This window comes from Manis javanica, chromosome 1 (genome assembly GCF_040802235.1).
Source record: "Manis javanica isolate MJ-LG chromosome 1, MJ_LKY, whole genome shotgun sequence".
NCBI classification, from domain to species: Eukaryota; Metazoa; Chordata; class Mammalia; order Pholidota; family Manidae; genus Manis; species Manis javanica.
In genome coordinates, this window is record NC_133156.1 from 191,877,433 (window position 1) to 191,890,390 (window position 12,958).

Here is a 12,958-nt window from a genome sequence, read left to right on the forward strand (position 1 = left end):
GGGACTAGTCCGACTTAGGCCGGGAGTTGGTTCTTGGCAATTGCACGCTCTCAGGGTCGCTGGGGCTTGGGACCGCCGGCCAGGGAGTTTTACTGATTGCCCTACAAACTAGCGGGGAAGAGTTCACTCCATCCTCGACGGGACTGGTTCTTTCGTTCTAAAAAGCTCTCGTTTCCTTGGGGAACAGAATTGCTAGACGCAATAGGTGCGTTGTCTTTAGTCTTCCCCGTTCCCTCTGCGGATCGGAAGGGGTTAAACCTCAGGCTCCGGCGCCGTGGGAGAAGGTGAGGCTGGGAGGTCTGAGGTGAGGGGGCGCGGACTGGGTGCCAGAGAGGTGTGGGTGGAGGGGATCGTTTCCTTCCTGCTGGAATGGCTTTGTTAGCAAGACGGAGTGGAAGTTTCTCGGACCTGACCGAAAGGAGGAAGGGCTTGACTTGATCAAAGGAGAGACCCGAAGTTAGACCTCGGATGAATTTCCAAGAGTGTGTAGTAGATTCCACAGCTAAATGTATCTGAAGCGCAATGAACTTGTGAACGCCCGCTTCTTTGGAAATCTACACCCCACCCTCAACCCCAACCCCTCGAAAGGAATGACATCCTTTTGTATGTACGTTAGTGAAAACAGCAAGGAATAGGAGACTCAGTTTGGTCATTTTGGTTTTTCATATGTCTTCCCTGTTTGCAATGAGTGATTTCTGTAGACGTCCGAGGGGTGAAAAGGATCTCTCCTCCAGTAAACCAAAGACTGGGCTAGTTCTGATTGGTTTGTGGAGAAGGGACTTGATCCCTGAAGGGTTATTGACCTGAGGGGTAGGTTCTGTTGCAATGACTTGCTCCAGTTCATTCTGTAAAACAAAAAGCAAAAATCTTAAAGGCAACAGCCAACAATAAAAACATTAGTTTGGAATGCATTTCTCAGGGCTTGCTTTCATACGTAATAAATCTAATATGAAAGGACTCATTTCTGATGTCTTTGAAATCCTATCAATTCAACACTGTACTTGAGGATGAAACAACTAAGTTTAAGGCATAACATATTTATTTCCTCCCTTTAATGTTAACGTGCAGAAGTCTCTAGATAACTGCTAGGTGAAAATGATCTTGAGGGTTTGTAAGTCCATTCAAGTACCAACACACAGTAAAGGGGGCTTTTTGTTTCTTTTAAGACCTCTTCAAATTAGGACAGGTGGTTTCCTAATTTTCAACAGGGTTGGAAACTTCTCAGAGCCAAGAGATGTGTCATTTTTTTACTTTGCCTAATATATTTAGGCTAGTGAACCTATTGGAGAAGTAAACATTCAGTCTTTGAACCAAAGGAAAAAAAGCATACATTTTAATAAAACGATTAAACTTAAGCCCTCCCCCGCCCCCACGAAATGTTTGATGCAAGTTGTCCTTTTTAAGCACTTAAAACAACTTATTGGGGAAGAAGGTTTGTTTCTCTTTTTTATTAATCCCAGAAAAGATTAAATGAAATCCTTGACCTTAACTAATGAAAAGGAGGAGAGAAGATAATTTAAAATAGGTGGTGAGAGGTGGAGAAAGACAAATATGATTTTACTTCTTTGTAGAATCTAAAAACAAAATAATACATAATGGACAAAATGGCAGTAGACTCATAGACACTGAGAAGTGACTGGTGATTACCATGGGGGAGGGGTTGAGGAGAGAGAGAGAGAGAAGAGAGGGTGTGTGTGTAGGGTGAGAGGGATACAGGGCACAAAAACTCTCAATCATAATATAAATTGGGCACCTGGATGGAAGGGCAGTATGGAGAATATAGTCAATGATTCTGTAACATCTTCCTATGTTGACAGATAGTAACTACACTAGTGGGGGTGATGATTTAATAATATGGGTAACTGTTGAACCACTGTTGTGTACTTGACACCAATATAAGATTGTAAGATTGCATACCAATGATACTTCCAATAAAGAAATAAGTAAATAAAATAGATGAAAAAAAAGAAACAGTTTCTCTGTGAGGAAGGTGCACTAAGGGACACTTTAAATGCTGATAATCAGCCCCTCACGGAATCCCAACAACTGCATCAAACCAGCATATTAAATGCACTGGGGGAGGGAATTCAGGTCACTTGTAAATAATAATGACCACACAGAGTTTCATTAAATGTAGTGTTATCCACATATTCTGTGTACTTTTGTGAAAATGCCCTTGATCCCAAAGTTACTTAAGCAACCCTAAATCGGTGTTTCCCAATCCATATGTCTAAAAGTTTCCCAGACTGGTATGTCCAGACAAGCCTCTCTTTCCTCTTTCTTTCCTTGCCAATACAAATATTCACCTGAATTAGAACCCAGCCAGTGGCATTCTGGTTTTTGTACTCATGGCTACTGAACTGTTTTTTTATGAAGAGAATACCTGTCTCTCTCTCAAGGATCTACTTCAGATTACTGGCCACAAGCATTTAGAAACTTGCAAGTAAGTAGTAGATTTTAAAGGGTTAAAAACACAAACGTTCTAAGAATCACATCTTTGTAGTAAGCAGTTGGTAAGAGCTTCACCCTCACAAATTTTAAGCGAATGCATTTGAATTATGAAACAGCACAAATTAAAATATACTCTTTTGTCTTTATGACCACTATGACTCCATACCACAGCATTGCCATGCAATCATTATTTTATGAAACTGCTAGTTCCTCATTTTAAAGTAATGTGAACTGATTCATTGATTTGAAGATCTGTTTTTGCCAAACAGAATGATTAGGTAATTTTAATACCTTTCCTTCCCGGCAGCAAGAGAGTTAAGTTAGATTCCCCCTCACCCCAATTCTCTTTAGTATTTGTTTCTGAGTGAGTTTATACTAATGAAAAAAGTAGCAACTTGTTTTAAAGCATAATTATTCTAAAGTATTTTGTGTTTAATTTGTTTTTGTTGAAGGTTTTGTCTATGAAAGCAGATTTTTCTCATTTCACTAAATGGTTGTTGTGTAGTTTATTATTTCATCAAAATAAAAATGTTTTTGGATCTACTGATCAATTTGCTTTAAATAACTGCTTAACTATCATTAAGGTTAGCCAAGTATTATGTAATATAGACTGATCTGATTATTTTTTTCTAGCAAACTCATTTTTACTTTCTAATAGGAAAAGTTTATTGAATTTACTACTCTGTTCTCTGTACTGAATGGTACAAAACAAAAGACAAACGTTTCACTCTTTGCTATTGTTAACATTACGCTCCTCAAGGACAACCATTCCTGATTATTTCTTCTTATTTAGTTATATTGATCTACTTTGCTAAGCTAAATTCCTTGACAATTAGAAACTTTAACTTGATTCACCTAATACATCTTTAAGTTTATGTTTCAACATGCATATAGTGCCAGGGATATTACTGTAGAGTATGAAGTAGTGTTCTTCACATAAAAGCTGGTTTTCATCCCTAAAGGTGGTGACATATTTATCTGTGAAGATAAAACAGAAAAGATGCTCATTAGTTTTATTTTTCTTTCTTTCTAGTTATAATTCAATATGTTTCCACTGATGGAGGAGAACAAGCATGTGGCTCAGCTGTTGTTCAGTACTGGTACTTGTCCAAGATGTATCTTCAGATTCTGTAGTGTGGATTTTCATGCACCTTACAAACTTCCTTACAAGGTATTTGCATTTTTTTTCAGTTTAGAAAGTTTCTCTATTTTTAAACGAGTATCTGTACATGTGAGGGCAAGTATCTATCCATAACTCATCATTAAATAAAGAAAAAATACTGTAATGGTTACTGATAATGGTGATTTTGGAATTTCCATTACCATAAAAATGTAAGTTCCTCCTTAAGTGGTTATATCTAACATTTAATATAATGGGGTCTTTATGGAGCAATATCCTGGTGCATTTAATGTTTCAAAAGGTCTTTCTTAAAGTATATCTAGACAGAATATCACAAAACAGTGCTTCTCAGAGATAATTTAATAAGATGTAACAGGAGGGGATGATAATCCTGAGATCTTCTATTAAGTGGAAGCATTGTGGTTTGATTACATTTTTTCTTTTTCTGTTTTCTATATTACCATTTGTACTTAGAAGTAGGTATTTGTAACCCTGTTGAAGTAAATGCTTAACATCATTATTTATTGCTATTAATAATAAAAATAATAAATAGAGATATTTGGCATTTATGGTACTATACAGAGACCTTTGATATTTAATAGAATACTTTCACATAAAATATATAACATTTTGTGCAATATATTTGATTCTATTAGTGATGCTCTTTTCAGAGGCAGATAGCAATTACATATATGTGTGTGTGTATATATATATGTAAATATATACATGTATAAACAATATGTACACACACAAATGTGCACTCAGTTTCTTATAATTTTTTTAAACTGCCTAGGAGTCAGCAATAGTGGTCATTTTTCCTATGTATTAGTTGTTCCTATTATTTTTGAAATAATAATTATATCCAGTATTCATATAGCATTATTATATGTCAGGTTCTCATATAATCCTCATGATAACCTATTAGGTAAGTACATACTATGATTGTCTCTATTTTCAGATGAAGAAACTGAGGCACAGAGAGGTTAAGCAACCTGTCCAAAGTTACACAGCTATTAAGTGAGCAAGCTAGGAAATGAACTTTCTGTCTGAATCCAAAGCCTAGAATTTGGAGCTAGAAGATGTGGATTTGAATCCCAGTTCCACCACTTTTCAACTTCACTTTTCTCCTCTGTAAATGGGAATGATGATAACATCCATCTCACAGGATTTTAAGGGACAATATCTAATAAAGTATGTGAAACATATATGTGTGTATATTCATTTATATACACTATGACTATAATAAGACTGGTTCTTTGTAACTCTTACATGTTTTTCAGATACATTATATATAATCTATTATTCTATGCATATGTTGTTAAGATTTAAAATACATATTAAAGAGTCTTAGTGTTTCCAACTTTTGTTTGTATCATTTTATGTAACTAAACATGAAAATATTTGAAGACAATTTTTTTGGTAAATGTGCTTAAATTTTCATCTGTTTTATATATATAATTATGTATACATACATATACGTGCTATGCTATACTGACATTATAGATCTTAGAAAATAAAACGTATTTGTTTGGGTCATAATATACTTATATGTGTATATATGTATATTTCTCTGTTAAAGATAAAACAAGAACTAATGTCTTAATAAAATGAATGAAATTTGCTTACTTTAGAGTCAGTAAGTTGTTACCTGAGTGAAATTCAAAAGGGTATTTATTCAACAACTGAATAGTAAAATCTAATTTAGACAAAGCAAAGGAAAAGTCCTCTGAGTGTATAGATGAGTGGAATGTCTAAAATATGAGAATGGTTTCAAAGGAATGACATTTTTCTACATTCTAATACAAAGGGGGACAGAAATTAGGCACCACAGAATTAGGCAGAGGGCTTCTTTCAATTAATGCATATAAATGGTTCATAATTATGGTGCCAACTTTCATCAATGCCAGCATCTGTTTACCTTTGTTTAGGTAATTGTCTTGAAATTATTTTTACTTAATAGACTTCTAATCTCTAATTTTTTAGATTTCATGTGAGAGTTTCAGGTAAATAATGAGATTTTAGTTATTGTGAAATTATTAAATAACCTAGCAAGGATGGAAATCCGCTTGTATTTCTATTTCTTAATAATTAGAATTGAATTTTTTTTACTACAATTAGTAAATAAATGAGCCTCACAACAGAATTACAACTCAAATTAATAAATCTGTTAGTGGAGCCTTTCTGCCTCAGATTGAGGACTTCAGCTTCACTGATATTTGAAACTTTTCTGAAAAAATATTCATACATTTATTGTAGGAGTAGATAATTCTGTTTTAAATTCCCCAGAATGCCAATGCTGGCTAATACAATTAATTGATTGCTACAAAATTGATACAAATCAATATTGCCTAAGTCTGTGATATATCATAATTTTCACTCCTGTTTTCATGCTTCATCTTACCCTTAAGGGCATTATCAATGGGTTATTACTTTTTTTTAAATTAACTTTCCAGGAGTTGCTCAATGAACTACAGAAATTTCTGGAAACTGAAAAAGATGAATTAATTTTGGAAGTTCCAAACCCACCTCCCAAGAAAATTCGACTACAAGAACTAGAAGATGGGATTGATGGGATTGATAATCTGAGTCAAAATGGAGAGGCAAGGGTCTCCGTTATTGAAGATGGAAGCATTGCTTCCAAGAACTCAAATTTAAATGTATGCAATGTATGTCTAGGAATTCTTCAAGAATTCTGTGAAAAAGAGTTCATTAAAAAGGTAAATAATCTGTTTATTATATGTGCAATTATATAGAGATTTTCAGTCTTAAGTCCTGAAATTCTAGACCTATGGAGTAATGCCATTCATTTCAACTTGTTTCCCAACAACCTGTTAATTTTCTTATTTAAAAAAAACCCAAAAGCCTACTATTTTTGAATTACCTTTTTATCAACATGATATCTGAAAATTGATGAAATATGTATCCATGTATTTCAGTCATGAGTGCTCTTTAATTGAAGAAAAATATAGCAGCTTTCTCTTTGCTCTCCTCTCTAGGAGAGCTTTCTTCATCGTATCTATTAGTGTTTAGGAAAGACAAGTGTTAACAGCCTTGTGGAAGTTACATGACTGATGTGGGATTGCCTTTTGTTTTCAGCTGTTAAGAGTGCCAAATTTGGCTTTATATTGTTTTAAATATTTTTTGAATTATGAAATGATCTAATAGAAAACTATTTTGATATTGAACAGATTATTTTGCAGGTGAGTCCTGGCTGTTTTGATGGCTCATTATTATCAGTCTTCAGGGGCATAGTTAGCAATATTTGATTTCAGGATGTGTGTGAGAGTTTCCAAAAGTGGAAGTTTGGAAGTTCTGCAGTGTCATCTCCTAGAGCAAAAAGTCATGTTATGAAGATTAGTGTGAAAATTTTCAGCAATTCCTGGTAATTTATGTAATACTTCTCTATGTAATAAAAAATACTTTTTATGTAATACTTTTTTAGGTGTGCCAGAAGGTTGAGGCCTCTGAGTTTGAATTTACCAACTTGGTATTTTCAGTCTCCTTCCCACCACAGCTATCTGTAAGAGAGGTAAGGTCATTTACATGCATAAAACTGTATGTGAAATTCATGCTAGAAATTTCTCAAAAATGAGGGTGTAAAAATATTCCTTATCATATACTATTTTTCACATTTTGTGTATAGATTGAATGATTGAAAACATAACATTACTATAGCTACTTAATAATGTTGAGTGAATGGATAAAAAAAACAATTACTAGTTAAGTTACTTAATTCATATAGGACTACCTTCTTTTTTAAAGGTCCTCATTCAAAAGCAGACATTCATTGAACATTAGCTGTATGTGACGCATGTTGGTCAGAGAAAGAGATTTGACTAGAACTCCAGAGATTTTTGGGGGCAGATCTGTGCATTTTATAGTGGCCCTAGGGTAGGGTCATTTTAATTATTATTAACCTTATTTTCTGGAGTTAAAATATAGAAAGTGGTACCTCTTTTAGTCAGTGGAAAAAGGGAGAGAAATTACCTCATGTTTATTTTAACTTTTTCATTTGTTAAGTGAAAAAAAAAGTCATTACTGTAACATTCTTGTGTGTCCAAAATAACTTGGAAACATGAAACTATCTTTGTAATGCTGCTAAATGAAGTATAGGGAGAATGGCCTCTGTAATCTCAAAATTATAACACTGAGTTCTAAATGTACCCATTTATATGTGTGAGGTATCTTTCCCCTAAGAATCGAAAGCATCACAGCTCATTACATTTTTTTTTTTTGCTGATTGAATGCTTTTATTTTATTTTACTATTTTAAAAATTTTGATATCATTAATATACAATCACATGAGCAACATTTTGGTTACTAGAATCCCCCCATTATCAAGTCTCCATCACATACCCCATTACAGTCATTGTCCATCAGTGTAGTAAGATGCTATGGAGTCACTACTTGTCTTCTCTGCGCTTTACTGCCTTCCCTGTGACCCCCCTGTGTTATGTGTGCTAATCATAATGCCCGTATTCCCCTTATCCCTCCCTTCCCACCCACCCTCCCTAGTCCCTTTCCCTTTGTTAACTGTTAGTCCATTCTTGGGTCCTGTGAGTCTGCTGCTGTTTTGTTCCTTCAGTTTTTGCTTTGTTCTTACGATGAGTGAAATCATTTGGTATTTGTCTTTTTCCACCTGGCTTATTTCACTGAGCATAATACCCTCTAGCTCCATTCATGCTGTTGCAAATGGTAGGATTTGTTTTCTTCTTGTGGCTGAATAATATTCCATTGTGTATATGTACCACATCTTCTTTATTCATCTACTGATGGACACTTAGGTTGCTTCCATTTCTTGGCTACTGTAAATAGTGCTACAATAAATATAGGGGTGCATATGCCTTTTTCAAACTGGGCTCCTGATTTCTTAGGGTAAATTCCTAGGAGTGGAATTCCTGGGTCAAATGGTATTTCTATTTTTAGTTTTTTGAGGAATCTCCATACCGCTTTCCACAATGGTTGAACTAATTTACATTCCCACCAGCAGTGTAGGAAGGTTCCCCTTTCTCCACACCCTCGCCAACATTTGTTGTTGTTTGTCTTTTGGATGTTGGCCATCCTAACTGGTGTGAGGTGATATCTCATTGTGGTTTTAATTTGCATTTCTCTGATTAGCAATGTGGAGCATCTTTTCTTGCCATCTGAATTTCTTCTTTGAAGAAGTGTCTGTTCAGCTCCTCTGCCCATTTTTTAATTGGATTATTTGCTCTTTGTTTGTTGAGGCATGTGAGCTCTTAATATATTTTGGATGTCAACCCCTTATTGGATCTGTCATTTATGAATATATTCTCTCATACTGTAGGATGCCTTTTTGTTCTACTGATGGTGTCCTTTGTTGTACAGAAGCTTTTTAGTTTGATATAGTCCCACTTGTTCATTTTTGCTTTTGTTTCTCTTGCCTTGGGAGATATGTTCATAAAAAGTTGCTCATGTTTATATTCAAGAGAGTTTTGCCTATGTTTTCTTCTAAGAGCTTTATGGTTTCATGACTTACATTCAAGTCTTTGATCCATTTCGAGTTTACTTTTGTGTATGGAGTTACACAGTAATCCAGTTTTATTCTCTTGCATGTAGCTGTCCAGTTTTGCCAACACCAGCTGTTGAAGAAGCTATAATTTCCCCATTGTATATCCATGGCTCCTTTATTGTGTATTAATTGACCATATATGCTTGGGTTAATACCTAAACTCTATTCTGTTCCATTGGTCTATGGGTCTGTTCTTATGCCAGTACCAAATTGTCTTGATTACTGTGGCTTTGTAGTAGAGCTTGAAGTTGGGAAGTGTAATCCCCCCTGCTTTATTCTTCCTTCTCAGGATTGCTTTGGCTATTCGGGGTCTTTTGTGGTTCCATATGAATTTTAGAACTATTTGTTCCAGTTCATTGAAGAATGCTGTTGTTATTTTGGTAGGGATTGCATTGAATCTGTAGATTGCTTTAGGCAGGATGGCCATTTAGACAATATTAATTCTTCCTAGCCAAGAGCATGGGATGAATTTCCATTTATTAGTGTCCTCTTTAATTTCTCTCAAGAGTGTCTTGTAGTTTTCAGAATATAGGTCTTTCAATTCCTTGGTTAGGTTTATTCCTAGGTGTTTTATTCTTTTCGATGCAATTGTGAATGGAATTTTTTTCCTGATTTCTCTTTTTGCTAGTTCATTGTTAGTGTATAGGAATGTAACAGATTTCTGTGTATTAATTTTGTACCCTTCAACTTTGCTGAATTCAGATATTAGTTCTAGCAGTTTTAGAGTGGACTCTTTAGGGTTTTTTATGTACAGTATCATGTCATCTGCAAATCAAGTAAAGGATTTTTTTAAAAATTAAATTTGTATTAATCCCTCCATATTCCTGGTCCTACCAATCTCTTTCTGGGTATAGCTATAGTTTCTATTTATCTTAATTATAAAAGCACTAATTTAAAGGCTGAAGGAGAGATATGATAGTGGTGATATGGCAAGAAATTGTGTACCTGCATTGAGATCTAAGATCCTGCGAGTGGAAGGATGCTGAATACCATATAGAGGAGAATAAAAGAGAGAAATAGGGTAGATTCTACAGGGATGGAACTGTTTTGTGTATCCCTCAGCCAAGGGAAAAGGTAATGAGTTGGGACAGGAACCAGACACAGAAGTTAGTATGTACAGTAGTATGACGGACTCCCAGAGTTTAGACCTTGGATTGATACCACACTTGGTTAAGAGCACATTGTTTGGCAGCTTTTGAATTGGAACAGTGTATTCTTCTAAAGTGGTGGTTCTCAAACTTACTACGTATAGGACTCCTTTGGAGAGTTTCCCGGGCAATTCCCAGAGATTCTCATACAGTAGGTCAGTGGGACCCATGAACCTCTGTTTCTAACAAGCTAATGGGTGATATTGAGCTGCCAATACAAGGACCATACTTTGAGAACCACTGTCCTATAGGATAATGGGGGAACTAATCTGCTCCTAGATGAAAATATTGATAACCTCTTAAAATTTGTGCTCCTGATAGGAAGAGAGAAACAGGCATAATTAGAATATACCCAGACTTTTGATAGGTAGAATCAAACAGTCCAAAGAAAAGGCAGTCAAAGAAAAATGCCAAAGGAATCTGGGCTGGAAGATAAATTTAAAAGGATTGGGAAGTTCAGAGAAAGTATGATTCCAACTTTAATTAAAACCAAATTATCCCAACCAATAAAAATAAATTTGGGGAAAATAACAAATTCTCAATGAAGGAGAAAGGGGGAATATCCCTCTCTTCCATATTTACATAAACATTTGTATTTAATATATTTATATATACTTTTTCAACCTTTTATTTTGGCAAACTTCAAAAGTACTAAAACTAGCCTAACAGACCCCTATATATATGTATAATCCAACTCCAACAGTTAAATTTTTTTGCCAGCCTGAGATCAATTTCAAAGAAAAAGATAGAGGAAAGGTAAGTCAAATTAATGCAGATGTAAGGAGGCTTAGGTCTGTAAGAATAATAAGCAATTGGAAAATAAAATCTCTAATGAATAGTGGTTTGTAAGAATTGCTAAGGAAGACTTGGGATACTTAAAGTTATGTTTAGAGCAAGAAGGAGATGAAAAGGGATGGATCTGCTCTTTGGAACAGAGGTATGCTGCTGCTGATTGATGTAGAGAAAGCAGACCTCTGACAGTCCTGTTTTCCTTCTGTCCTTCCTGTCAAGGAAAATGATCTTCAACTGAAGAGGGTAGAATGATGATTGGTAAGGGAGAATGAAAGCTCCGCGTGGTGAAGAGTCTCTGAATGGGTTCAGGTGTTCGGGCCTGGATGAATTACATTCCTACAGATAAGAACAGTTACAATTTCCCAAAGGTGAAAAAAGTTGGTCTGTTAACTACCAATGAGTGAGCTGGACCCTAAAACCCTAGCAATATTCTAGACCAGCACCCGAAAAATAAATTGTGGGCACTAAAGATAAAAAAGTTGTGTCATCAACACACGGAACAGATTGGCTAAGAACAAGTCATGCCTGCATCATTCCTTCCTTTTACAGACTAGCAGGACTGGCAAAGCAGGACAATACAACACTAGTGTGACTGGAACTCAGCTAGCCTTTCTCATGATAACTTCCTAAAAGTGGCAGGAAACGTGAACCAGATGTGAAATAATTGGGCAGATTGTGCCTGATGGTCATACCCAAAAGGAGCTCATTAATTACTGGTACCAGACTCAACAGTGTTTCTTCAACCTTGCTCTGCAGTTCTGGAACTCACTTGGGAATAGGTGTTGAAAACAGATTGCTGGACCTTTTTTCAGACTTCCTGAATCAGAGTCCCTAGATAGAAGAGATAGAAGCACCTCAACAATTCATGTACACTCTAAAGTTAAAAAATCATGGAACTTAAGGGAAATTTCTGGTGTGCTGCAGGACTCTTCATATCTTGTCTTGTTCATCATTTCTGTCAGTGGTGATATAATGGGAACACTTACTGCAGGTGTGCATGACCAGTTCAGAGTGTAGCAGATAGGCTGAGTGTTAGAAGTGAGATCCAGAAAGATCTAAAGAACAGAGAAAATCTAACAAGATGAAATTTAACAGGAATGAACATAAGTTCTTATACGTGTGTTTAGAAAAACAACTGCTAAGAAAAGGATGAGATAGGAGTGGCTTAAAAGCTGTGTTTATAGACCAGGCTTAGGGGTTTTAATAAATAGCCCAATAAGAATTAGGGGTATGGCATAGATAACCTCTTTGGATTTTAGTCCAGATATTAGAAGGATAGTATCTGGAAAGATGAAGGTGAAAAAATCCTGTTTCATGCAGTTCTGGCCATAACTGGAATGCCATATTCAGATGGATTATTCTGTTAGGAGGAACAAGGGCAGTTGGGAAGGCATTTTGTGGTAGTCCACATCCTAGTTCTTGAAACTTGTAAATATGCTACCTTAGTGAAAAAAGGGGAATTTTGTAGATGTAATGAACATTAAGGGCCCTGAGATGAAGAGATTATCCTGAATTATCTGGGTGGGCTCGACCTAATGACAGAGTCCTTAAAAGTGCCCTTCATCGCTAGGTCAGGATCCAAGGAAGATGTAATTATAGACGAATGGTCAGACAGATACAGTTTGTTCACTTTGAAGATAGTGGAAAGGAGCCATGAAGCACAGAATATGGGAGGCTTCTGGAAGCCAGCAAAGGCAGGACATGGGTACTTTTCACATGGGGCGTCCAGAAAGGAACTCGATCTTGTTGTTGCCTTGATTTTGGCCCAGTGAGATCCATGTTGGACTTCTGACTGAAAGAACTATAAGATAATATGTTTGTGTTGTTTTAAACCACTGTGTGTGTGGTGATGTGTTTTAGCAGCAATAGAAAATGAATACGCATTTAGAGGAGTGTTCAGAATGGTGGTGACATCTG

The 12,958-nt window shown here is 35.7% G+C and overlaps 1 protein-coding gene across 5 annotated transcripts in view; it reads left to right on the top strand.

The window, feature by feature from the left end:
* Nucleotides 1–8: 8 nt before the first annotated feature.
* The window catches only part of PUS10 (pseudouridine synthase 10), an 82,500-nt gene continuing 69,550 nt past the window's right edge, over nt 9–12,958 (top strand). The window contains exons 1-4 of one of the 5 annotated variants that reach the window (XM_036996636.2): nt 9–284; nt 3,485–3,622; nt 6,025–6,288; nt 7,014–7,100. In XM_036996636.2, coding sequence (XP_036852531.2) covers nt 3,497–3,622; nt 6,025–6,288; nt 7,014–7,100 — 477 coding nt within the window. In that variant the 5' untranslated portion in view covers nt 9–284; nt 3,485–3,496. Of the gene's footprint in view, nt 305–2,276; nt 2,444–3,484; nt 3,623–6,024; nt 6,289–7,013; nt 7,101–12,958 lie in introns of those variants that run through there. The other 4 variants (XM_036996633.2, XM_036996632.2, XM_036996634.2 and 1 more) reach the window with 4 other exon arrangements.